General features: G+C 45.2%; 1 protein-coding gene, 1 long non-coding RNA gene and 1 pseudogene across 9 annotated transcripts in view; 1 reads left to right on the top strand and 2 right to left on the bottom strand.

The window, feature by feature from the left end:
* Positions 1–13,384, bottom strand: part of STN1 (STN1 subunit of CST complex) — a 44,087-nt gene extending 30,703 nt beyond the window's left edge. For 2 of the 8 annotated variants that reach the window (XM_048219082.2, XM_048219086.2), the window contains exons 1-3: positions 13,013–13,253; positions 12,514–12,708; positions 5,452–5,547 (exon numbers count right to left, since the gene is read on the bottom strand). In XM_048219082.2, coding sequence (XP_048075039.2) covers positions 5,452–5,547; positions 12,514–12,708; positions 13,013–13,031 — 310 coding nt within the window. In that variant the 5' untranslated portion in view covers positions 13,032–13,253. Of the gene's footprint in view, positions 1–5,451; positions 5,548–12,513; positions 12,709–13,012 lie in introns of all 8 variants that reach the window. The other 6 variants (XM_044382092.3, XM_044382091.3, XM_048219083.2 and 3 more) reach the window with 6 other exon arrangements.
* Positions 2,783–3,866, top strand: LOC125282743 (glyceraldehyde-3-phosphate dehydrogenase-like; annotated as a pseudogene).
* Positions 13,385–20,225: 6,841 nt separating the features above from the next.
* Positions 20,226–27,893, bottom strand: part of LOC123000790 (uncharacterized) — a 29,522-nt gene continuing 21,854 nt past the window's right edge. Inside the window, exon 4 of the long non-coding RNA XR_008957977.1 lies at positions 20,226–20,458. This is a non-coding gene — a long non-coding RNA (uncharacterized LOC123000790). The remainder of the gene's footprint in view (positions 20,459–27,893) is intronic.

Raw genomic sequence — 27,893 nt, 5'->3', positions numbered from 1 at the left:
CAGTTTTATTTTCATAATGGAAAATAATTATATCTTGATCACTAAATCAATTGGCTTATTTTATCCCTAGTGCCACACACACACACACACACACACACACACACACACACACAGAACTCCCATTGCACTTGGATTTATAACTGCAGAGGCATTGGAGATGTTTGCTATGAGAGGTGTTTTCTCTTTGTCTAATTTCTGAAAAACTCAAAAAAGAGATCAGTGGGCTTAATGATTTTTTAAAAAAATCATCAGCGAGACTGTTGCAAATGTACACATGATATAGAACGTAAGGCAAATTTTTTTATTGCTGGTTACTGTGTTGAAAGCAGAAGCCAAGAAGAACATTTCTTATACTAAATAAATTCTGGATGTATTTTATGAAATGTAAAACAGGTAAACTTAAAAAGATGAGAAGAAAATATGGTAAATACTTTTGAACCTTGTGCTTATAGCTGATGGGAAAAGACCTCTTTAAGCAGACCTGAAAATCAGAACTCATTTTTAAAAGTCTGATACAGATGACCAACTAAAAATTAATACCGCATAGCAATTTTCCAAATGATAGGGCTAGTGTCTTAATATATAAGAAGCTCATACAGTTGGTTAAGCGGCCGACTCTTGATTTCAGCTCAGGTCATGATCTCAGGGTCATGAGATGGAGCCCCGTGTCTGCACTCAGCACGGAGTCTTCTTGAGATTCTCTCTCTCCCTCTGCCCCTCCCCCTTTCAAATCAATCAATCAATCAATCAATCAATAAGGAGCTCATACAAATGAATAAAGAAAAGGGAGAAAAAATGGCAAGGAAAAAGAATACATAATTTATGGAAGACATAAAAATGGCCAAATAAACATGTGTCAGCACACTAAATTCACTAGTTACCAGAGAAAGAGCAAACTTAAATAATTCTTCGACTATTAGAATGACAAATTATTAAAAATACTGATACCCTCATATGCTGTTAGTGGGAGTGTAAATTCATGTCAAATTTCTAAATAGCAAGTTTGGAAACATGTGTTGAATTTTAAAATGTATATATCCTTTGACTTAGCGATTACTTCTAGAAATTTATCCTGAAGAGAAAAACAGAATACACACAGAGATTTATCCGTCTTGTATAAGGCTGTTTGTTGCAACACTGTTTATAATACTGTCAGTTGGAGATAATCTAAATGCTTATAAATAAGGAATTGGTTAAATAAATTACAATGGCATACCATATGAGAATAAAAAATTGTAAAGAAGATTTATGTTCTTTGCTGTTAAAAGATATTCATGCCTCATTTTAAAAAAGAAATCTTATATATAATCTAATTTATGTAAAATGTTAAATAGTGTATTTTGACAGAAATGATTTTAAGACATTGAAACGATAATAGCAGGTTTTTTTTGAGTGTTGGAAAGGAACTCCATGCTGAATGTACATGCTGACTGTGAGCTTCATTTCGGAAATATTAAGAGAAAGAAATATGCGTAATAGTATAAGGAAATTAGATCTATCTGTATTTCTTCAATATTAGGAACAAGTGAAAAATATTAGGAGGAATGTTCCCCCAAACACTGACATTGTTTTTAACTTACTTATAGGCTTCACATGACTTTAATGTACTTCAGTAAAATTTTCTCTAGTTTTAAGTTTTATTTTATAAAGAGTGTCATTTTAAAGTAAATCAATAAGGACATTCTCAGTTAAAAAACTGTATGACACTCCAGGCACACCATTTCTCTGGCCAGTGTAAAATCTTGATTTATCCCATAAAGTAAAAAGTACGAGCACATGAACATTTGTTCTAGAAAATGTGAAGACACTGACGGGAGCCTCCCAGGATTCTAGGTCTGAGCTTGAGCTGCTGCCAAGTGCTCTGAGTGCTCCGGGCACGGCCGCCAAAGCCTCGGACTTTCTGGTCTGTAACGTCTCCTGGCAGGTGCTGTGTCCCGGCAGCCTGAGGTCTGGCTGCTGGAAAGCCCTGGAAGGGGAGCATCCTTGCAGAGCAGCACAACATACTCCCCAGTTGGGCAGCACTGCCTGGGCCATTGGCCCTTTGTTTCAGCCATGGAATGAGTCAGTGGGAACAGGAAACACCCCCCAGGACAGGACTGTGGTGAGTCAGGTGGAGCAGGACTCAGGACAGCAAGGAGTGGCTGCCTGGCAGGTGGCCCAGGAGCCAAGCTGGCCCTGAAGATGGAAGGGAGGGTGCAGCTCTCCCTTGAACAGGCCTCACAAGAACTGAAGTTCTTTCTACCTTCAATGACTCCAACCTTCAGATGCTTTTTGTTTTCCCACTGCCCACAGATGTGTCCTGTTCTTTTAACATCCACCCTAAAGAGAACATTTACTGGGGAAGAGTCAGACCTATCTCCTTAATCTTTTTAGAATGGGAAAATGGGTTAAGTGAAGCCCCTTTAGGTCACAGGTACAATAACTGGCCTGGTTTTAGGGCCAGGATGAACATCCTCAAACAGCCTCTTTCAGGGGTGCCTGGGTGGCTCAGTCGGTTGGACATCTGCCTTCAACTCAGGTCATGGTCCTGGGATCCTGCGACTGAGCCCCACAATGGGCTCCCTGCTCAGCGGGGAGCCTGCTTCTTCCTCTCCACCCCCATCCCCTGCTCAGGCCCTCTCGCATTCCCTAATAAATAAATAAAATCTTAAAAAAAAAAAAAAAAAAGAACAGCCTCTTTCATGTGACCTAAAAAATCAAAAACCAGATGGGCTCTGGGCTCCTCTGCACCCGACAGACAGCTGCATCTTCCAGTGCAGTGCCGTCGCACCCCTGAGACACAATGGGCAAGGTCAGAGTAAACGGATTTGGCCGTATTGGGTACCTGGTCACCAGGACCGCTTTTAACTCTGGCAAAGTAGATGTTGTCACCATCAACGACCCCTTCGTTGACCTCAACAACATGGTCTATACACTCCAGTATGATTCCACCATGGCAAATTCAATGGCACAGTCAAGGCCGAGAATGGGAAACTTGTCATCAATGGAGAGCCCATCTCCACCTTCCAGGAGTGAGATCTCGCCAACATCAAATGGGGTGATGTGGTGCTGCATCCGTAGTGGAGTCCACTGGGGTCCTCACCACCATGGAGAAGGCTGGGGCTCAGCTGGAGTGTGGGGTCAAGAGGCTCATCATCTCTGCCCCTTGTGCTGATGCCCCATGTTAGTGATGGGCGTGAACCATGAGAAGTATGACAAGTCCCTCAAGATTGTCACCAATGCCTCATGCACCACCCACGGCTTGGCCCCCCTGGCCAAGGTCATCCAACTCGGGCACTATGGAGGGGCTCATGACCACGGTCCATGCCGTCACTGCCACCCAGAAGACCACAGACAGCCAGTCTGGGAAGCTGTGGTGCGATGGCTGAAGGGCCGCCCAGGACACCATCCCTCCTTCTCCTGGTGCTGCCAAGGCTCTAGGCAAGGTTATCTCCGAGCTGAATAAGAAGCTCACTGGCACGTCCTTCCATGTCCCCACCCCCAACGTGTCAGTCGTGGATCTGACCTGCCGCCTGAAGAAAGCTGCCAAATGTGACGACATCAAGAAGGTAGTGAAGCAGGCATCAGAGGGTCCCCTCAAGGGCACCCTGGGCTACACGGAGGACCAAGTGGTCTCCTGTGACTTTAACAGTGACACCCACCCTCCCGCCTTCAATGATGGGGCTGGCATTGCCCTCAATGACCACTCTGTCAAGCTCATTTCCTGGTACAATAATCAGTTTGGCTACAGCAACCGGGTGGTGAGCCTTATGGTCCACATGGCCTCCAAGGAGTTAAAAGCCCCTGGACCACCAGCGTCAGTGAGAGCAAGAGGAAGAGAGAGGCCCTCAGCTGCTGGGGAGTCCTTGCCCCAACCCATCCCCTAACATACTGAGACTCTCCCGACCTCTATTGAGTTTTCGTCCCAGAACCCCTGAGCAGGGGAGGGGATTGGGGAGTCCTACTTTGTCATGTACCATCAATAAAATCTATTGTCCTCAGCCAAAAAAAAAAAACAAAAAACCCAAAACAGACAAAGTTGATTTTTGGTGCGGGGGTGCGTGGTGAGGTGACGTGAGAGAGAGAAATCAAACTGAGTTATACAGAGACTACGCAGCACGGTGGACGCGGTAAATGGATTGGGCCTGTCAGCCTCTATCAGTGGAACCTTGAGCAAGTGACTGAGCCTTATTTTCCTCATCTACAAAATGGAAAGAAAATTTGTGCTATTTCAAAACATCGGGGGGAGAACAACACTAAATCACACGTGTAAAAGAGCTGTGTAACCTGCAATTGCTACGTCATCACTGGTATTTGGAGAGAAGTGCCTTGCTATAGTACAGAAAACGTACATGCCCGCAGCTGAGTGTGCCGCAGGCAACCGTGAGCACTTCGTGAGCCGTCTGCAGAAAAACGGAACCAATACCTTTGGTAAAATAAAACAGAGAAGAGATCCAGTACGGGGATGCCTGACAAGAGGATCTATTTCAGAGTTTAAAAAAATATATGCTGGGGAAAAGAAGGTGGCAGGAGAAACCTCCCCGCTCACACGTTATTTCATAAGCACGAGACGACCGTCTTCGGGAAAGTGAATACGTGTCGAAGAAACGCCAGGACACGGCATCGATGCTACACCTTATCCATCACGCGCAAACTGCCAGTGGAATGTTCTTTGTCCCCTAGCTCAACCGCCTTCTATCTTCCCAAGAGTAGAGCAAGAACACAAATCCAAGGCAACACAACAGAAAGCAACACCGCCAATTACAGCGAAGGTCTGGAATCCAAAGTTAAGCTTCCCAGGAAATATCTAGCTTGACCTCTGAACTGCAGAGACGCTGGGAGCTGCACGAGGCAATAGATTAAAATGCTTACATTAAACTCCATAATGAAAAAATCAAGACCCACCACACTAATTGCTGGCGTCCAAACTACAGAAATCCTGTATTTAGTCTGTATCGTCATGAGGGAAGGGAAATTTTGTGATAATGGACATTCACCCGAGTACCAAAAGGCTTTTTAAAAATACTGTCTGGATATAAATCTTATCAATTATTTTTCATACCTCCCTGTCTTCTTAAAGAGTCTTCTTTAACATTAATCTGGCCTTTTTATTTTTAAAGGTATCAATATAAACATCTGCTACCATCCATTGCTATTTATAGCTACGCCTTCAGGTATCAGGTGACTGTCCCTGATCAACCAGAGATCCTAGACGGTCACGTTTTAATTCTTCTACCTCCTAACTCCCCATCAGCGGTCACTGGACAGTATTCATCAGTGTCATTCCTACCTTTTGCCTCATTTTACACTCAGTCCACGTCGGTGGCTCCAAGGGGCTCCTAATAAAGAACAAGTGCATGGGCTCTGTGAGAGTCCCCCGCGGCTCTGAAAGGCTGGGGTTGCTTCAAATGCAATGTTCAGCTAAGTGAGGTCCTTCCACATAAACTCGATGTCAGGCACAACTGTTCTTACCTCCATAACTGTAGAAAGCATCTTTTTCTCTCCTTCCAATTACAGTTCCCAAGATCTCGACCTGCTTTATTGGATGTCCATTGTAAAAAAATACACCTGAAATTAAAAAGAAAGAAAGAAAGAAAGAAAGAAAGAAAGAAAGAAAGAAAGAAAGAAAGAAAGAAAGAGAAAGAAAGAAAAAGAATTAGTCCTTGACAAATGACAAGCCCCAGGAAGTTCAGATATCTTTTCCTTAAGGGTCCGCAGTAGAAAGTTTGGCTTTAAGGAAGCTTGTCCTAATGCAGAAAAGAGAAAACCAAAGTTGCCCAACTAGATTTGGTTAATCTTCTTTCCACTTGTGAAAATGAAATGTGCCTCCTTGTGGACCTCTCACAATGGGCCTGAAAACAGTCATCAGATTATGAGACCAAATCTATCTTGAGGGACTGCAAAAGGAAAGAGAGGAAATCATAAGAAAGGTTCCTTTGCCTTTTTTTTTTTTTTACTAGCGCTTTTCTAGGAAGCCAGTCATCATTTCTATGAATTAGCAGTGATTTTTTTTTTTTAAGGAGAAGATAATTAGGTTACAAAATGCTGCTCTTCAGAGCCAGAGGATTATAACTCAAAAACTTCTCTTTTTAAAAAAAGATTTATTTATTTACTTATTTATTTGAGAGACAGGGAGAGAGAGCACGTGTGTATGCATGCACAAGTGAATGGGGGGGCAGAGGGAGAGAATCTTCAAGCAGACTCCCCTCAGAGTGTGGAGCCTGATGCCAGGCTCGATCCCACGACCCATGAGATCATGACTTGAGCCGAAACCAAAAGTCAAGTCGGACACTAAACCAACAGAGCCACCCAGGTGCCTCTCAAACTTCTTTTTTTTAAAACAATTTTCAAAACCCAGAGGACGGATACCAGCAGGCAGGTTCCTGCCAAAGGAGAAACCTGAGAGGATAGACCTTACATTAACCTAGAGGCCTGTTTTGGACCTGGGAAGGGACACAGACAGAGGGACTCCTGGCTGCAGTCCCTGATTCCAACCAACCCCAGGTCTCAGTGCTGTCCTGGCCCCGTGCAGAGCTTCCCGTCGCGGTCCCCCAACATCCTGACCCTTTTGGCTTAAGATGCTTGCATGTGCATCTAAAAATCTTCTCCAGCCTGTTTTCTTTCCCCCATGATGGCCAAATTCTTTACTTGCATAAAGAGGCTATACCTGTTTAAGTGGCAATTTCCTTTTTAAATAAAGATCTGACCTGTAAACAAACATTCATCAGCACAGACATCTGGCCACCTCCTCCCTCCCCACCAAGCCTGGTCAGAGCCTCTCTTCTCCACATCTGTGGGGTTGGGGGGGGTGGGACAGACCTGTGGCCTGAGCCCTGATGCCCTTCGAAACCCCTAGACTGGCCTCTGCTGATGGCTCTCTTGTATCCCATCTGGATAGAGGGCCTGGGGACGACTCACTCACGGAGAGTCCTAAAGGATGGATAAGGAGGCTCTGAGCCTCAGTCAGCTGGAGATTCTAGGAGAGTGAGATATGGTTGGAAGGAACAAAATGGTGGCAAATTAAGCCTAAAGAAGGGCCCTCTCCCTGGTAGGGCATCCTTCTAAAGATGACTTGGTAGATTAGAGACCACACACAGGGTAACCGTGGGGGCCAGGAGCTGAAATGGTAGGGCCACATAAGGGAAGGAGCCGGAGTCACTGTGTTATCCCCGAAGAAGTGTCACCCCCTTCCAGGAACACAGGTTGAGTGGGGACAAACTGGCTCCACAGAAAATCCAGGCAATGTTAAGAGCAGGACAGTTCCAATTGACTTCACCTGAGTTCTTAAGATTGATATCCAGGTCCCTTAGTTACTACCTTTGGTGAAACCCTTGGGGCCTTTGCCCCCACCTGCCTGCACTGACCAAACACAAAGAGAAAAGGGCTACTTCGGAGGGAGAGCCCTGCAGGATGGCCGCAGGCAAGCTCAGATTTCCCAGCGGCAGAAAGAAGTCTAAATCGGGAGAATGAGCCTCTCCTAGGGATGTGGGCATGGAGTCCTCTGCCGAAGTGTTCCCCGGCGCCGTGCCCTGACACACTTGTGTGCAGAGAAGAGCTACAGCATGGCACTGTTTTGGGTCAGCTATAGGGTCAGAGAGGCTTGGAGTGGCCTGAGCTCCAGGCTGTTCTCTGGCTGCAGCCAGCCCTTTCTGCTTCCCCAAATGCACTGCACAGGTAATCACACTTTCTTCTTGTGCACTGAGCAAAGTTAGAGAGAACTGTTTTCTAGAACCTGACTGGCCTTCCCCTACCCCATCTCAACGGATGGTTTGTCCTGGTTGCCAGGCATTTGTTGGCATTTGAGACAGAGCACTCCACAAGGTTCCATGTGGTCCGTTGTGGTCCCCCAGGACATTAGTGGTAGGAAGCAGAACTGTGGAGGCCTCCAGGCCCGCTGGAGAGTCCACTGCCTACAGCCCTGAAAAGTCTTCCCAGATGGTCCTGGAGCCACTACGGGGCACTCTGCCGGTGACGTCTGGAAACTCGAGAATCTCGGGACTCTTCGGGTCTCCATGGGACAGCCTGGTGTGTGCTGCTATGGTGGTTTTTATAGTAAAGAGCCAACACACTTTGAGAAGGGGAAAAGAGCTAGCCAAAAGGTGTTGTGCCTGGGTTGAAGCATACGAAAAAGGTGTTAAGAAGACAGGACTAGGGGCGCCTGGGTGGTTCAGTCGTTAAGCGCCTGCCTTCAGCTCAGGGTGTGACCCCGGCGTTACGGGATCGAGCCCCACGTCAGGCTCCTCCGCTGGGAGCCTGCTTCTTCCTCTCCCACTCCCCCTGCTTGTGCTCCCTCTCTCGCTGGCTGTCTCTCTCTGTCAAATAAATAAATAAGATCTTTAAAAAAAAAAAAAAAAAAAGAAGACAGGACTAATGACACAAGCCAGTGAGGTCCTCAAGTCCCCTGCGAAGGCGGCCAATCCTCCAACGCTACAAACCGGTCGGGCCACTCGGTAAAAACCTGAACAGGTCTTCACGTGAGGACACCACAGACTTTCTCAAAAAAAGCACAGAAAAGGGAGCCCCCTAAACTTTTATCTTCTAGACCGACAATGGCTCGCCTTCAAGGGCAGACAGAGTCACTCAGAGATGCAAAAAATCCTTCCAATCTCAAGGGGATTGATGCAGAAAACACCTCAAAAGTGTCTCTGAACAATGGAGAACAAATTCAGAAGGGAAGAACACATGGGTTGAATCAAAACATTCAGAGAAAATCAACTGAGGCGAAAACACACTGCTTGGGGATCGAGAAGACACGTGTTCACGTGTAGGGAAACACGAAGGACACAAATCAGAAGTGCAAAAGTCGAGCAGATGCGGAAGGCATGGACAAGAACTGGACAGGACCACTTCTTCCTATCAACACAAGATTCTCCTCTACGACGAAAGAGCTGAAAAAAGTTGGATGGCGGTTCTGTTGACTGCAAGAAAGCTCCGGAAGCAAAGAACAGAAAATAACCCGAACAACAGATACTGGCTGATGGGGAGTTCAAGTTGCACCCTTCCCCACGTGGTCCTTCTGTTCCTGCTGCCTTCATTCCACATGCAGCCCCCAGAGGCCCAAACATACCGGCGGATCCCTGGACCATCAGGTCCCCAGGAAGGAGGAGGGTCATGCGGGGAGGGTTCAGGGACCCGGGGTCACACAGGCAGGTTTGACTCAGCTTTCAGGGAAGCCCATCCCCGAACAGCCACCACCATGGCAAGACATTCGCCTGTTTCTCTCTTTTAAAAGTACTTTTGATTTATCTCTTTTCAGTCTGCCATTATTTAATGGATGTCCAATAGTATTCAGATGCCTAAGACACTATTTTTAATATAATTTTTATGAATACAGTATTTCCACTTCATCAGACCCTTTAGAATTAAAATAAATTATCGTATTTTGATTTAAACAACAGATTCACTATTTATCTCATTATTAAAGTCTGACACGGATATTTAGAATAATAAAGACTATTTCTGTAGGCTACAAAAAAAATAAATAAAGCAAAAAAGACCCCCAAACTGGGGCACCTGGGTGGCTCAGTTGGTTAAGCAGCCAACTCTTCATTTCAGCTCAGGTCATGTACTCATGGATGGTAAGATCGTAGGGCTCCGTGCTCAGCCAGGAGTCTACTTGAAGATTTTCTCCCTCAACCCCTCCCTCAAGTCACTCTCTCTCTCAAAAATAAAGAAATCTTAAAAAACAAACAAACAAACAAAACCTATAAACACCACCACCACCACAAACTTCGTAATATTTTTTTCATAATTTTTTTTTATTGGTTTAACACTAAATTTGCAGATTAATTTAGAGAAGTTGACATTTTGCAACCATTTCGCATGGCAATTCTGACGGATGGCGAATACAGAGAGTAAGGACAAATTTCACGTTAAGGGCACAGTCTCCCACAAAATTGCTTTCCTCACTCACCAGCCCTAACTTGGGACATTCTCAGGCCACCCACCCTTCTGACCAACTGGCTACAACTTCGGGGGGTCCTGTAACTCTCTCAGCTTTGGTGATTTGTTAGAATGGGACACAACTCAGGAAGGTACCAGACTTATGACTGTAGTTTTATAATGAAGGGTACAAATCAGGACTCACTAACTAAGAGATGCATCGGACAAGGTCTGGAAGAGTCCAAGCACAAAGCTTCTGTACCCACAGAACACATCACCCTCCTGACAAATCAATGTATGATCACCAACCAGGAAAATTCACCTGAGCCTCGGTGTCCAGTTTTTATTCGGGTTTCATTATGCAGACATGATCGCATTGCTGGCCACATGACAACGCCAGCTCCAGCTCCCCTCCTTTCCCAAGGGGTTGGGCTGATGTCACCTGGCTGGGAATCCCAGTCCTCTAATCACTTGGCTGTTCTTTCAGGCATGGACAACCCCTATCCTCAAACCGAACCAAAAATAACAATGAAAACAACACAGAAATGAAAACCCAGACTAGGGGAATTTCCCACCCACCTACAGAATAATCTCAAGAGGACCACTCTTGTGAAATTATGGTTGGTGTCTGCTTCAAGTATGATGTTTCATTTTAAAAACTATTGGAGTCGGCAGTTAGTTAGGTTTTTAACAGCATGCCTGGGTCATGGCTAGCTATCTGGGGAAGTCAGAGGCCGGTGCTGGCAGCTCTCCAAAAACAAAGCCGTAAGAAGCTGGATCAAACCAGACAGGCTCAAGACAAAGAAGACCAAACACCTGGGCCAAGTAAGGGAGAAAAGGCACAAAATACCCCGCTCCTCCAAAAAAATCCCTCCCCAAGTAGTAAATATTCCACCCCCTAATTAACAACAAGAGCCCAAAACCCAGGGTGCAGCTCTCCCTGGAGCTCGCCTGCTGTCACATCTCGAGAGTGTACTCTTACTGTATTTTATTTTATTTAAATTCAATTAACATATAGTGTATTGTTAGTTTCAGAGGTTGAGTTCAGTGATCCATCAGCTGTCTATAACACCCAGTGCTCATTACATCACGTGCCCTCCTTAATGCCCATCACCCACTTACCCCATCCCTCCAAACCACCTTCCCTCCAGCAACCCTCAGTTTGACTCCTAAAGTTAAGAGTATCTTATGGTTTGTCTCTCTGTCAAGAGTGTACTCTCAACTTTAATAAACTTTCCGATTTGCACTGCTCAACCCTTGTGTCTAGTCTCTCCTTGAATTATTTCTTGCAATGAGACTAAGAGCCTCTGGCAACATCCCTGGGAAGGGCTGGGTGGAGGCCTCAGGGTCAGGAGTCTCCCCCAGTCAACCCGGCAACAAAATCACAACTGAGAACAGTATTACCAGTGACATAGCGAAGACCATCAGGATCCATTTTCCTTTGTCTGCTGTTAATACATCATGAAGTCCTTCACCCACAGGAAGAGTTAAGCCCCTATCATGCCCTGATATTTCCTTGAGCACCTCCATAAGACCTTTCTTTCAAATGCAAGGCTGGCATTTGGTGTGAGTTACTTTCTTCCTGAGATGAGCTATGAAGAATACCAGCCTATTCTGGAAAATGGACAACTGTGGGGGAGGACGGCTGCCTTCCAAGAAAAAACCAAAAAACCAAACAGACCATTTCCAACAATAATTAGGAAACCAAGGTGTGGTATGAAAAATCTACACAAAAGGCTTTAGAATAAGGTCATCCAAATATATTTGTACATAGGACTGGAAACACACAAAGCATCCTCTCATTAATACTGTGCATACTTGAGCTGCTTGACTGACTCACAGCTTGCTATTCATTCAAAAACAGCAGAGTTTAACCAAACTTCTCACATAGCACAGTAAACACGTGAAGATCCTACACGGCTCCGTGAATTATTTAAATCTACCCCAAGTTATATTTGTGATGTTTTTAGGTATGAAGAACTTGTCTTTAGTAACCACCACTAAAAAAAAAAAAAAAAAGTGATTTCTTTAACTTTACATTTATAATGCTTTGCTGCTCCAATTACTATTTTTTTGAGGGCCCACCACATGCCAGGCACTGGAATCGTGTAGATGAAAAAGGCGTATAACGTCTTTCCTCCCAGGGAGTTTATATTACTTGGTTCTGATTAACTGAAAACAAAAAAAGACCCCACAAGAAAATGAGGCCTGGTTAATCCCCATTTTTACAAAGAAGACACCCAAGCTTCGCAGGTGAGTCACAGGCCCAGGCCGGTACCAGGGACTGTTAGGAAAGGGAATGAGGCCTAGAGATGTCTGGTCCAGTGAGCTTTCCACCAAGAGCTGTCCCAGAGAAAAACAACTGAGCATGTTAAAATATGAAAGACCTCAATAACAGATTAAAAAAAAAAAAAATCCTGGGTACAAAGGTTACTTCCCCAAGCATTTATTTTAAAAAATAAAAATAAGACTTAGACTTTTTAACTTGCACAGAAATGTATTCATTCGCGAGTCCAGGCTGGGTTATTTTCAGAGCCTGCAGCAGGGAAGGCTCTCCTGAGAGCCACTACCCAGCTTCCCGCAGCTTCGGGGAAAGAAGGATGAGGAGCCCGCGCAGCACTGGGCCATCCTCCAGGCCCACCAGCCACATACCTGGTACCTGGCGGGACTCCTTCAAGTCCAGGATATCCCCGATGTAGAGTTTTGCAAAGGCTAGAAACACAGGATCCAAACCCCACAAGAGGGAAGGGGTCTCTTCTTCACACTGGCTGGATTCGGGCTGCATCGGGAGGCTGGGGTTTGGCTTGCAGCCAACCCTCAAAGGTTCTGCGTCACTGAGTCGAGGATCTAGATGTGAGACAAAAAAACAAAACAAAACAGAACAAAACCAGGATGCAAGGCTTTAAAGTTGTGAAATCGGCATGGCCCCGAAGCTGCTCCCGGGTGGCTATGGAGAACTCCGGGAGGGGTAAAAGCCGGGGTCCGGGGCCTGGCAAATTCACGCCATGGGGCCTAAAGCAAAAAGGCATCCCTCGGGCGAGGGCCTGTGCGTTCCTTATGGCTCTCCCTCTGGAATCTCTTCTGCCCCACGGGAGTGTTTCTCCTTCCCCCCAAGGACCAACTTCAAAACGGCTAAATGCTAACTTTTCACCTTGGGGAGCTATGTCCATACAGGCGCACCCTGAAACCGCTTTGGTGGGCGGGGTCGGGGGAGGAATGGGCGCCCTCGTGGCCAAACACACGGCGGTCAGAGTGGGTGGGTCTGTGCGTCGCTCGGCCCCGGCACCTTCCGGTCTGGGGATGAGCCTGAGGAAAGGAGGAAAACGGAAACGAAAAGCAGACCCGCTCGAAGCCCCTCCCGCCGCGCTCCCGCCGCCAGCCCCCGGCCCCCGGCCCCCAGGAGCGCGCAGGCTCGGCCCTTCTGCGCGGTCAAGGGCCGCGGGCGCCACGGCCCTGCCCGGCGCTAGCGCGCGGGGCCCGGGGCCGCCTCCGGAGATGCAGCGGGGGCCAGCCTCCGCTCCTGGCCCGCCACCGACCCACCTCTCCCGGCCCAGGCCTTCCCCCGCCCCGGCGGCTGGCGCCTCGCCACGGCTCCGCCCCGCCGCGCCGCCCCAGCCCAGCGAGGCCCCGCCCCGAGCTCTCTGGCAGGTGGCGGCGAGGCCGTCCCGCGTCCGTGTGGCTCCAGCCGGGCTTCGGTCCCTCCAGCCGCCGGGCCTTCGGGGCCTTCCGCTGGAGCACAGAGCCCAACTCTCAGGCCTGGGACCTGACTCGGCAATTGCTGATGCGCAAACCCCATCCTCCAAGTCTCCCTTTTACCCTGTCCCCCGCTAGTGGTAGGATGCTGAGTCAGGACCCCCAAGAGGTTGGGAATGGTTCTTGCGGGGGGGGGGGGGTTGGTTCCTGATATGTTAAATGAACAAATAAAAAACGCAATACCAAGAGCAGGATTACCCTGTGACATATTTTAAATGTTTATTTACACTTGGTGAGTGATCTGCTTAACACACACACGCACACGCACATGCACATTGGGATTCTACAGTCTCACTTGGAGATAATGTCAGTATCTAAATGTGAGCCCTTGAGTGAATGTGAGGACTTGGCTCTGCCCAAGGCTAGCCCTACAAGATTATGACAATAAATTTTGTCTTCTTTCCTCTTATTCCATCTATACTCTGGAATGTTGTACACTTAAGAATTTTGAAAAACTGGCATGCTGGTAAATCATGGTTACCTTGATGGTGCTTTCCCCAGTGGTCCTAATTTAAAGTGAGAAAAGATAGCCACATTCCACTCCCATAAATAAATAAATAAATAAATAAATAAATAAATAAATAAATAAGCTATATCATGACATTACTCAAGGTGGCAAGAGTTCTTTCTAATTTACAGGGACTCTAAAATGGAAGGAGGAGTAGAGGTCATTCTGGAGGCCATTCCCTGGGGGAGGCAGGTAGTGGCCAAAGAGATAATTACTAAACTATTTAGCAGAGAAGAAACTTCAAGCAGCTGGAATGGAAAATGTGTATCATTAGAACAATGACATTTAATTACATCCCTGACCACTGAAGAAGCTGAAAAACAGAATCCTTGGCAAAGTACAGCATTGCCCATATTCTACTGCAATGAACAGTTGTTTCTGTGGAGCTTAAGATTCAATTGAGAGAAGATACGTTTTTAATAGGAGCGAGGCTCTCTTCGAGGAAGCACATCCAGTTGGACACCCAGAAGGATGGGTGCTTCTGGCTGACTTTTCAGATGAGGAGAGACAGGTTGGGTGACATTTTCCTGATTGTGCACATATGCTCCAGGGTGGAACCCAAGAAGAAAATCACTACTGTGTGTACTCAGAGCCTGAGACTTCAGGAGTGACTCCCGTGGTTCACTCAGGGGTAGAGCGCTAGTGATAAGAGCCCTTGGGGACTCCAAGCTTACTAACAGCCTTGGGGAGGGCCATACCTGGTGGGGTAAGCAGAGCAGACTGCCCCTGAAATCATCTTTTACAATGAAGGGTGGACTCCTTGGAGACCAGGGTTGTTTCTTTTGATCTGAGCTCAAAACTTGAACTAGCAGATTACAACTGAAACCCAAGGTGAGATGTGGGACAGAATTTCCAGATGGCCGAAGAATCTAGAGGAGTTCGGGAGGACTTTCTCCTGCTATCTTCATCAGAATAGACTCCAGATTCTCCAATCCACTGCCTAGAGATGTGCAAAGGGATTTCTGAGATCATAAACAGTGCAGGGCCCTTCAGCTTGGGACTCCACTACACGGCAAAGCAGATATTTCAAAACCCAATAGTCAATGCTTCGTGCTGGGAACCTTTCTTATGGAACCTGCAGGGGCACTTCTCAGTGTGAAATAATGCTTGGTTTAACAAGCACTTTTGACAGGCTAGACAGTTTTTTTCCTAGAAGATTTTAGCAAATTCTTCTGGAAATTGAGAGAATCGAACAGCATATCTCTTACCTCAAAGTTCAAACTATCTTGCCTTAACCATTTTGACATATTACTGGTAGAATGGAGTCTGTCCACTTGTATATTGGGTTCGGTTTTCTGTCTGAAGTTTATAATAAACAATTTTCAACATTAAAAACATTTTTTTAAAGATTTTATTTATTTATTTGTCAGAGAGAGAGAAAGCGCAAGAAGGGGGAGCGGCAGGCAGAGGGAGAAGCAGTCTCTGCGCTGAGCTGGGAGCCTGATGTGGGACTTGATCCCAGGACCTTGGAATCATGACCTGAGCCGAAGGCAGACGCTTCACCAACTGAGCCACCGAGGCGTCCCCCTTATCCACATTTTATTATGTGAATCTTACAACCCTGGGGGGGATATCTTTAGTCACTCAGCATACCTGGAACATTCTGTGTACTGTGGGGGAGGACTAACAATTTTCATTTTACTGAAGCAAAAAGAGTGATGCATGTAATATATCAAATAACAAAGCAAAAGGCTAAATTTCAAGTAAACACAGAGTGTGTGCCCTGGATAATAGCTACTGTATGAGGTACAGGAGGTGAATGGGGGAGGGGGCTCATTAAGTAAGATAACATATGTAACCGATGGAACAAAGGAAGCACTCAATACATATAAGTTATTATTTACTATGGAGGTGGGATTTTAGCTGGGGTTTGATACTGTGAAAGAGCAGTTCGTTTATTTGTAAAACATACTCATAAAGCACTTGTCAAGCACTATACCGGACACTGGGGGTAAGAAGGAGACAGGACAGGCTGGGAGGAGCCCTCATGGGGCTTCCATTCTGTTGGGGAAGGAGGGAAGGACAATAAACAAATAAGTAGAGATAGTTCTCAGTGCTTTGAAGGAAATAAAAAATGTATTATCATCACCCATAACGGGGTGCGAGATGTACTCTGCATAGACCGACTTTCATCACATGAGATGAAATGACATTCAGGCTGAGAACTGAAGGATGGGAAGGAGCCAGACATGAAAAATGCTAAAGAAAGGGCGTCCCAGGCAGCAGAGTCAGGGCAAATGTCTGGTGGCAGAAAAATAGTTTCCTGCTGGAGGAACAAAGAAGGTGTGGGGGAAAGTGGTTTCAAACGCAATTGCAGAGATAGGCAGATGGCAGATTCCTAAGGGTCCTGCGGGCCAGGATAGGACTGTATTCTCAGTCTCCTATATGTACAGAGGGGGATAATACTGTGATAGAGGGGGAGCAGGGCAAAGGAAGAGGGCTGAGCCAGGCATATTTGTGGGCAAGCCGACACAGCAGCCTGACCAGAGCGGACAGCCACAGTGGAAACAGGTGCAGGCCAAGATGTTAGCTGGATGCTGAAGGGCTTGAATTGGCTTCTACTTGTATTCCCTGTAAGCAATAGTGTTGTTGATTCTGGATCAGGGGAATGATTTAATAAATTTTAAAAATTTACACCTGCCCCATCTAACATACTATGATAGGGAATACAAAAATATGTAAGAAGAGTTCTCTGCCTAATTTACTGAATCTATCCTAAAAGTTCTGTTTTAAGGATATTCACCAAATGATGGTGAAGCCACTAGAGTAAGAAAACATTGCTGGGCCTATTATCAGGGGCCTCACCTGTATCACTTCTCCTCCTGCCTCCTCAGCAGCCTTGCTCAATCCCCGTGATGACACCCTCCCCCTCTCTCTGGCTTCTCTCCCACACAGAAGCATGCTCTTCCCTCCCTTTAACTGTCACGCAACTTTAAGGCAACAGCCTCTCTGAGGACCCCAGCCCCTCAAGCTACTGCCCTGTAGCTCTCTTGCTCTCATTTCAAAGATAAACTTCTTGGAAGAGTAATAGGTGTCCCCTATCCACACTTGTCTCTCATTCAAATAACCACCATCTGGCTCACCTTAACTATCAGCTAACTCTGCCCCAGTCCACCACTCTTCCCGAAACTTCTCTCCTAAGGTTAGCAACTTCATTCAAATTCTCAAATACAGTGGCTACTTTACTTACCTTCTTCATTTTTTCTGATTTTCTAGAACTTGATGTTGATATGATCATATTTTCTCCCTATCCCACCTTGGCTTCCTGATATTCTTTTTTGGTTTCCTTTCTTTTCTTCTTCTTCTTCTTTTCCTTCTCCTCCTTCTCCTTCTCCTTCAAGTAGGCTCCATGCCCAGCATGGAGCCCAATTCAGGACTTGAACTCAAGATCCTCAGATCAAGACCTGAGCTGAGATCAGGTCAGGCCTTTAACCGACGGAGCCACCCAGGCGCCCCTGGTTTCCCTTCTACTGCTCCATTTCTTCCTTCTCAGTTAATCCTTCCTCTGTTAATCTCTCACGTATTGATTTCCAAGAATCAGTCTCCTGCCCACTTCCTTCTCACCCTGTGTCTCGTTCTCAATCACCTCATCCAAACCTATGGCTTCCACCAAACCAATATTCCCATGACTCTCACCTCTTCACATCCACCCCAGAACTCTCTCTGGAGCTCCACATCTGAATTTTCAACTGAACTCCCCTGAGTCCCTCAAACTAAACTTCTGCCCCCACAGTTCTGCCCCTCTCTGCTCTGTCAAATGAATGTCACCACCACCCACCAATCATCTAAGTCAGAAAACTAGAAGGTTTCATGGACACCTCCCTTTCTGTCACCTTTAGATGAAATTAGTCATGAAGACCTGTCAATTCTGCTTCCTAAATATGTTTTCTCAGTTTCGTCCCTCCTCCCTGCTCCTGTTGCCACAGCCTTAGTCTAGGCTTTCATCATGGACTGCTGCCACCACTTTCCCAACCAGTTCTTCTGCCTCAAGCCTGGCTTCCCTCCAATTCATCATCTATGCTGCTGCCAGAATGATCCTTATGAAATGCAAATTGCACAACGATACTCCCTTGTCTAAATAAAATCATTCAATGACTTTATGTGGTCTGCAAAATAAAGTTCAAATTTCTTAGCATTTTTACCAGATTCCTCATGGCCTGGCTGCTGCCTGCCTCTCTGGGCTCATCTCCCACCAACCCCTCACAGCTAACCTTCTCTCTAGGTTAGTATCTCCCCGATGCTGTTCTGAGGAGCACTTCCTCAAGGTATTAGTAAAAGTCTGGTCAAATCAGTTTGAGAAAGGATGAAAACAAATTTCAACACAGTATTGGGCATTGAGAATATCCAAGAAAGGAACAGAGTGGGTTAAGTTTGACCACTAAACTCTATTAACATCTCAAGGAATTCAGTTTCACAAGTGCTACTGAAGGCATTTGGAACAAGTTAGAGTTCCTAGAATATGCCATGTTCCCTTTTGTTTCTCGCCCTCTGCCTGGAATACCATTCAGATATTGATTAATTTTTAAAATATACTGCATACGCTAAAGATTGCTCTAGACTGCACATACAAAGGGCAAAGGGGTTCTGAGTGAGCCAAACAAGTAAATGGGTGATTACAACATGTCGAGATATATGCTGTGCAATTTGGCAGGAAGATGGGGGGTCAGAGTTGGGAAGATGGGGAGACAGCAACCTTGTCCCCTCCTCTTTCACCTGGGTTATCTCTGAGATAGGAATCCATTTTTCACTTCACGTATTTTGAGACCTACTTGTTAAATGCATATATGTTTATAATTGTTATATCTTTCTCAGGTATTAACTCTTCTATCGTTATGAAATGTCCCTGTTTGTCTCTACTAATATGTGTCTTTAAATCTACTTTGTCTGGTGTTAATAAAACCACTCCAGTTCTCTGGAGTTCTACTGTTTGAGTGGTATATCTTTTCCATCCTCTCACTTCTGATCTATTTGTGTCTTTGAAACTAAGGTGTCTTGAAGGCGGCGTATGGTTGGACCGTGTGTTTTTATCCAGTCTGACAATCTCTGCGCTTTGGGGTGTTTAGACCTTTCACATTTGATGCAGTTGCTGGTTTGGTTGGACTTTCAGTTGCCATTTCTCTCTATTTGTTTCCTATATGTCAACTCTCCTTTTCATTCTTCCACTCCTCCTTGACTGGCTTCTTTTATGTCGAATATTTCAATGCATCCTTTAAATTACTTTGTAAATTTTGAAAAAAAAATAGTTACTTTTTTAGGGATTGTAATCTGAGAGTTACAATATGCATTTTAATTTATCATAATCTAGTTCACATGAGTATTAATTCTAGAAAAATGTAGAAACTTTGCTTTAATAAACCTCTATTCCCTCTCCCCTTTTGTGCTATTATTGTCATTTTTATTACGTTTGTGTATGCTATAAGTCCAACAGTATAATGTTATAATTATAGCTTTATATAACTGTATGTCTTTTAAAGAAGTTAAGACACGAGAAAAGGATAACTATAGCCTTTTATATTAGCGCATATAATTACCATCTCCAGAGCTCTTCACATCTCCCTGTACATAGGGCAGCCCAAACTGAATGAGCCCCTTCGACTATGGCAGCGATACTGCTGGTAGCCATGGCCTGCTCTGCCCCAACAGAACATTAACATTGGCCAGCCTGGGCCTGGGGACAGGGAGAGAAATGGGGACATCCCCAGGACAGAATACCACAGACCCCTACCATTCTTACCTAAAATCCAAATGTAAGTGCTTTTCAGATTGTTGTGTGCTTTTGATCTTTTTCCAGAATAACGAAATAACTGTTCTGGTCAGTTTTGTCCAGTTTTATGGCTGGAATTTTGAAGAGATTGTTTAAGGACCTTTCAACTAGCTGTGGTTGGAAGTCCTTAATGGTAGGTCTTCTATTAAGAAGGGCCATTGGTAATTGTCTTTCTCTGCTTGACTTATTTCACTTAGCATTATCTCCTCCAGTGCCGTCCATGTTGTAGCAAATGTTGGGAAATCGTTTTTCTGATAGCTGAGTAATATTCCATTGTATATATGGACCGCAACTTCTTTTTTTTTTTTAAGATTTTATTTATTAATTTGACAGAGAGAAACAGCCAGCGAGAGAGGGAACACAAGCAGGGGGAGTGGGAGAGGAAGAAGCAGGCTCATAGCGGAAGAGCCTGATGTGGGGCTCGATCCCAGAACGCTGGGATCATGCCCTGAGCCGAAGGCAGACGTTTAATGACTGCGTCACCCAGGCGCCCCTGGACCACAACTTCTTAAGGCAGTCATCTGTTGAAGGGCATCTCGGTTCCTTCCACGATTTAGCTATTGTGGACAATGCTGCTATGAACATTGGGGATAAAGAAAGGGGGGATAATCAGAAGGGGGAATGAAGCATGAGAGACTATGGACTCTGAGAAACAAACTGAGGGCCTCAGAGGGGAGGGGTTGGGGGAATGGGGTAGACTGGTGATGGGTAGTAAGGAGGGCACGTATTGCATGGTGCACTGGGTGTTATATGCAACTAATGCATCATCGAACTCTACATCAGAAACCAGGGATATACTGTATGGTGACTAACATAATATAATAAAAAACATTAAAAAAATAAAATAAAACTAATTATTATAGTCTACATTATATCTTATTAAAATGTTAATGATAAAAAAAAAAAAAGAAGGGCCATTGGGTCAGGCAAAGTGAGGTGGCTCAAGAAATAAGGAGTGAGGGACTGAATCATAGAACAAGGTCAGAAATTACCTAGTGTGAGAAAAGAGTTACTCACAGCCCATCCTGCCTCATGGACTTTGAAGAAGATTCCTAAGTCAGCATGAGGCATGGTGTGAACCAGCTCACATCTCACTGGAACACTTTCTAGAATGAGGAGAACCAGAAACGACATCGAGAAATGGCTGAGGGTGAGACACCCTCTAGGTCCTTACATTTAAAACAAGGAACTCCTCCTTCCCACCCAAGTGGTCTGATACACCAAAGGGAATCCTGAGATTAGGATGACGACCTTTGCAAAGATGAAGAGAGGAGAAGATAATGAGCTGGGGTTCATCCTTGAAAGCAGAGAATGACAAGGAAAACTTGGGTCCCAAGAGTCAGGATTGAGTGCACAAGGAAGAATTTTGTATTTTGTATTTTAAAAGTCTGTATCTCAAAGAAAGTAGAATAGTGATTGCCAGAGGTGGGAAAGAGGGAGAATGGGGAGTTATTATTTAACGCTCCCGAGTTTCAATTTTGCATGATGAAAAGAGTTCTAGAGATGGATGGTGATGGTTGCACAAAAAGATGAATGAATGCACTTAATACCACTGAACTATACACTTAAAAATGGTTAAGATGCTAATTTTTATGTTATGTGTATTTTACCATTATTTTAAAAACTGGAAAGAAAATACCTGTATCTCAGGGCAATGCTGGACATGATTTATGGTTAACGGTTTGTTAACTTAGGTGACAGTCACCTGTGCACTGCATTATGCCTGATCATTTAAGTCACGAATGCACATAGTGTTTTGCTAAGGGTGGGGGTTCCCTTACTTACCGGGTGGCTTATGAGGTAGGTGGGCTATGTTCAACTGGACTCATGCGCATAATAAGGTGAGTGCAAACAACCAAACCTTCTTCACTGCAAGTCTTGGGCACACACCTACTCTTCTGAGAAAGTCCCAGAGTATTGCTCTGACAGATGACAGATGTCCTTACGGGGCAGAGCTGGCAGCATAACTACTTCCCTAATGGCCACCAGCTACCAGAGAGCACACCAGCTGGAAAATAAACTGCGTCTTATTCCTATATTTCTTCTCTTATTATAATGATGCTGCAAAGATGGTAAGGCACTTGGGGCTGACTAAGGATTAAATTTTGGGGAAATGGGATTAATAGAATATTAGGCTAGGATAAGAGGATTAATAAAAATATCAAAAAAGAAAGAACTTTTCTTTTTACTCAGGACCTTTATAAAAGCTTATCACCTTGATCAAATAAACTGTGTATAGGCACACGTATCATTTTAAAACTAATGAAAAGTAATGATGTGTTTTCCAATTTTTTAATGGGGGGACGTATTATCTATTTCATAGCAAAAGTCATTTTAAAATTAGCATCCCTTGAATTTCACAAACGTAGTGTTGAGTGATTGAGAGAAGCCAGATATAAAAGAGAATTGATACTGTACGATTACATTTATGCAAAGTACAAAACCAGGCAAAACCCTTCTGTGGTGTTAGAAGTATGGATAGTGGCTACCGTTTCGATGGAGATGGTCGCTTTCTAGATGGGAGCATGAAGAGGGCTTCTGGGGATACTGGTTATTTGATGTTCCCTGATCTGTGTCTATATTACATTTCAATAAAATATTTTCTCAAGTTTTCATCCCTAGTACTTGAATTAGTGGCATTTGAAGTTGAGAGGAATTGCAAAGTAAAAACTTACTAAATGAATAAGACCCCAGATTTTGTGCCATTATCAAGTGCATAAGAAAACAGACCATTTTAAATGTTAATGTAATTCAAGATATGAGCTATAGCATGATCCTGAATTTTTCCCAATTATTGAACATGTGCCTATAGGCTCAAGGAGCCAGGACATTTCATAAGCATTAGCATAAAGCTGGCCATCTGAATAGAATTTTGCTTCTCTTATCAATTTATAATTCTCCCCAGGGCTGCTTTTAATCAAGGAAAAATTGAACTCCCCCATGATGTCAAAGACAGCATATTGCAGAAGTTAATTAACAAGTCACCCAGAGAAGATTGAACAGCCATTGTGCTGACACGTTCAAGGGGTAATCGGTTCTGATGATGTAATTTGCAGTAGTGCTTGATGTATATTAGCCCGATGGGTGACAGCTGCTGTGGGCCCGATGATTAAAGTGTGAAGCATGGGGGAGGGGGCTGGGGGTGAGTACTTTCACATGGAGAGAGACTTTCATGGAGCCAAGTGAATACAATCTGGTCATGCTGGTTTCCTTACCTGGAAAGCCTGCTTATCTCATCTTTATTTATACAGATTTTACCGGGCCTAACACGATCTCAGCTCTGGGCTCGCTTCATCCAAGACCACTCCGGTCAACATTGACATTCCCTTCTCGGGGCTCCTGCGTTCCTTACAGTAAACATTATACACTTTAACACTTATTTCTTTACTACTTTGGAAATGTCCGTTGTGTTCCCCCCACTTGAAGATAAGCTACTTAAGGACACCCTTTTTTCTGTATCCCCCCCCAGCATGGAACATAACGATAGGCACAAAAACTAAATGGAGAAACAACTGGGGCAAAATGTTGACGATTGTCCAGGCAGAGTGATGGTTATACGTGGGTTCGTTCTAGCGTTCATTTTACTTCTGTGTGTTTGAGAATTCCCTTGTTAGCAGTGATGGCAGATTTAGCAAATAAAAATGCAGGATGCCCAGTTACATTTGCATTTCAGATGAACATTGAATAATTTCTTATTATTCATAATTTATATTTTATCATAATATCCTCTAATATCCCATACCATTTAATTTAGTCATATAACTTATGATAATATTATTCATATAGACTATCTATTATAACATTATATTGATATTATATTTTTATATTATTTTATCTGTTACCATGACACCTAGTTACATTAGGAAGTTATTGCTTATCTGAAATGCAAATTTAACTGGGTGTCCTCTATTGTACCTGGCAACCTGACTTGCTAGAAACTTAAAAATGTGATTGGTGATTAATCAATGGGCTGAAAGGGAGTGGATGGTAGGAACAGTGCAGTGTCTCTTAAAGTGTGACCTCGTGTCGCTTGTATTGGAATCCCCCATGAAGCCCATTGAAAAGGCAGCTCCCCATGGTCCCCTGCCCTCACCCTAGAGATGCCAAATCAGCATTTCTGCCGGTAGGATTCTTCATTTGCAATGAGAAGAACCCCAGGTGATTCTGGTGTTATTGCTAGCTGACATCATGTCAAGATGTCTAGGATGTTTGTAGTTTTTCTGATGCGATCTTTTATTTCCTCAGAGTGGCCTTATTTGAGCAACTTCTACTGTTTTTCTATCAGGGACCTAACATAAGAGATGTTAATATTCCTGTTCCATGACTTGCCCTCTGAAGATTATAAGTCAAATACTATCACAAATACTCTAGCACCCTTTTGTAGTTAAGCTACATCTTGAATATTCATCCGATGGCCCAGGATCTTAACTACTGATGTCCATTCTACAGATACATATTTATTGTTAAAGAGAAAATTGAAGTGGGTAAATTTGCAGCTCCTATTAGTATGTTAAGGCCAGGCCTTCTAGGGCAACCAAATGTCCTAGTTTGCTTGGGACTGGTCCAGTTTTAGCACCGATATCCCCATGTTCTGGGCTCTGTCTTACTCCTGGTTGACCCTGGTCATCTTATCTGCAGTTGATGTCATGGCCTACCCCCCAGAACGCCACTTCAGAACCAAGACACTCACTTCACCAGCTGTTGGTAGCATTGGCTCACCCTTGAGACCCTACTCAGGAAGCTGCCTCACTCAAAACATGTCCTGCCCTCGGGAACAGTAACTCCCTGATACAGCCTCAGTCCTCAATTCAGGATGCCTCTGATTGGCCATCCCAGCTCCAGAGCTCCCTGTGGCCCAGAGGCCCAGAGGCCTCCGCTCCAACTGCCCTGCAACTCAACTTCTCCCTCTACCCGTCCTGCTTCCCTCACTCCCTCAGAGAAGCAGCTCCCGAAGCACTCCCTAATACACCCTATAGGCAAAGCTCAGAGTCGAGATCCTGCCCTCCAACAGTTGGTATGGAAGTGGTGGGGTCCTAGGAAGCAGATTCTAAAATAAGATTTTGGAGTTGGGTCACCCACAGACCGGAAGGTAATAAGAAGCCCTCACTGTTGGTAGGCAGGGTCCCAGATAACGCAGTGGTACCACTGTAAACTTTTAGCAGTGGTGAGCTGGGCTGGACTGCCAGCAGAAGGCGATGCCCTGGAGGGCGCTGTGTGGGAGGCATCCAGAGGTTCAGAGAAGGTAGTCATTGCAGGAAGGGGGATGGGATGGCTGTTACTGGCCACTCTCGATGCATTGAAGAGAGACAAGAAAGGCTGGGAGTGATTAATCACCAACCGAAGAGGCCAGACCTTCTGAGGCTGAAGCCCAGAACTTAATGTATAAGGTGGCCGAGCTGCAGTGAAGACAGAATTCTCAATCCTAGCAAATCCGCTCTGCCAAAGTCATGGCCTTAATTGAGAAGGAATGAGATCCTGAGACATGGGGTAAGGACATTTGGGTTGACATTCTTGCAAATCTTGACTCCCCAGATTTCCTCTGAATCCTCTGGGCTGCAGAAGGGGCCCACTCTTCAGGTTAAAAGTTAGCACTCCTCACTTTTGAAGTTGGTACAGAGATTTTTGCCTTATGGGAAAACACCGTTTTGCCCGCAGAAGATCTTAACCCACTGCACAACCCCCGTCCCACACCCCCAACCCGACAACAAGGGTTCAGTCACAACATTAACAATGGACCTGCTCAAGGAGAAATGAGACGATGCCCCAGAAGTGGAGGAATGTGTGTAGGTCCTCAGTGTGCACGGTTAAGGAGGGGGCAGGGAAGGTAAAGTAGAATAAGGAAGATTTCATTGCTAAGAGAGCTATGATATGATATATAGTCTATGATTTGGACTCCTATGACATAGGAGTTCACCCTGGCAAGGACCCCAGGAGATGGTGTCACCACACTGCTGGGATGACTCTCAGAAGCCTGAAGAAAACATCACTTCAAATTGCTCTGGGCTGTCCATGACACCATATTAATCACACGAGGTGAGCCAGAAGAGTCAGTACGTCAAAGGCCTCGGTGAGATACTTGTGCCTCAGAGAGGGGAGATCCAGGGCTCTGTTGCGGCCGTGAAATGTTTAGGGTCTAGAGGCTGGCCCACACTGAGACGCTCCCCACAAAGTAAAGGACAAATTGTTGCATTTCATCCCTTCCATTACTGAGAAAGCCTAGTAAGCAGTGAGGGTTCTGCGGGCAGCATTTTCCACGCTCCCGAACACTGCTTCAGCCCCTTTGCGGGTGACTGAGAAGACTTCTAGCTTTGAAGCCAGTCCAGGATGTGGTGACAGCGGCCCTGCCACTTGGGCCTTTGTAACCAGCAGATCTGTGCATCTGAAGTTGTTTGCGTTACCAGGTAACAACTGCCCTCTCCCCCATCACTCCTCTGAAGCCTTAAAGGAAGACGTGGCCGGGTTTCATGTCCAGGTTCCTGCGTGACAAGATAGAGTTCTAATTATGGAAGTGTAAAGCTCCAGGCCATGGAGAGCCTAAGTACCCTGAACACTTGCAGAAAACTGGGGAAATTGAGCCAAAGATGAAATGGGCAGGGAGGCTCCAGCTGACGACTGGGCTGCACATCTAATTCATCTTTCTACAAGTTGAGACGGTGGAGAGGGGTTGTTGAAAATGAGCCAAATAAGTTATAAAAGGCACCAGAACATTAGCACTTTTCAGGGTTCTCCTCGAACAATTTGCCTAGAAAATATAAAGGTGCTGCTGAAGCTTTAACCCGTGTTTCCTGGCTCACCCAGCAAGGGGATCACGTTGGGATCCCCCTATGAAATCTTGTTTCTCTGGCTCTTCCCCCAGATAGCAGGTGGCGCCACCATTTCCCTCCTTTGGCTCAGGTCCAGCTTCCCGGGATTCTGCCTGTGTCTGAGACAGCCCATGCCTGGGCCAAAAGTGCCCAATTTTTCGTGCAGGTGCCCTTGTTGCCCTAAGGGCAGGGAAGCCACAGAGGAGGTCGCCCCCACAGCTGCTGCCCTGTGGGTTCGCAGCACCCCACACAGGGCCCAGCCAAACCGCCTTCACGGACTTGACCACCTCCCTCACAGACTTTCCCCAGGACAGGCGCTGGGCTGGGGGACAACCTGGAGACGCACACTCACTTGAACTCAGCAATAGCATATCTAGTGATTTCTAGTGGGTATGGACTCAGAGCGGATAATTTCTAAATATCCTTCCATATGACAAAATTATTTTCAATAATAATCATGAAACAGGGGTGCCTGGGTGGCTCAGTCGTTAAGCGTCTGCCTTCGGCTCAGGGCGTGATCCCAGGGTCCTGGGTTCAAGCCCCACATCGGGCTCCCTGCTCCGCTGGGAGCCTGCTTCTTCCTCTCCCACTCCCCCTGCTTGTGTTCCCTCTCTCACTGGCTGTCTCTCTCTCTGTCAAATAAATACATAAAATCTTTAAAAATAATAATAATCATGAAACAAAATGAAAAGTGACAATGGCCAGAAGTGAAAATTTTCTTCTTTTGAATCATGCTGGTAAACAAATAAGAAAGGGGAAAAGGGGGCGCCTGGGTAGCGCAGTCCTTAAAGCATCTGCCTTCGGCTCAGGGCGTGATCCCGGCGTTCCGGGATCGAGTCCCACATCGGGCTCCTCCGCTGGGAGCCTGCTTCTTCCTCTCTCACTCTCCTGCTGTGTTCCCTCTCTCCCTGGCTGTCTCTCTGTCACATAAATAAATAAAATCTTTAAAAAAAAAAAAAAAGGGGAAAAGGACAGATTACAGTACAAAAAGGAAAAAAAATAATAATTGCTTTTAATTACAGGAGCCTGTTTTCCCCAATATTTTATAATGAATTTTTTCTAACATACAGCAACGTCAGTGATTACTTATAAGCCCAGCACCTAGATCTTATTGGTAATATTTTACTGTATTTGCCTCGTCACACAGTTACTGATCTCTATTCCTCTATCAACCAATCTTTTTTTATATTTAAATAAAGTCTTA

This window comes from Ursus arctos, unplaced genomic scaffold, assembly GCF_023065955.2.
Source record: "Ursus arctos isolate Adak ecotype North America unplaced genomic scaffold, UrsArc2.0 scaffold_7, whole genome shotgun sequence".
NCBI lineage: Eukaryota > Metazoa > Chordata > Mammalia > Carnivora > Ursidae > Ursus > Ursus arctos.
This window is presented reverse-complemented; position numbering and strand designations above follow the sequence as displayed.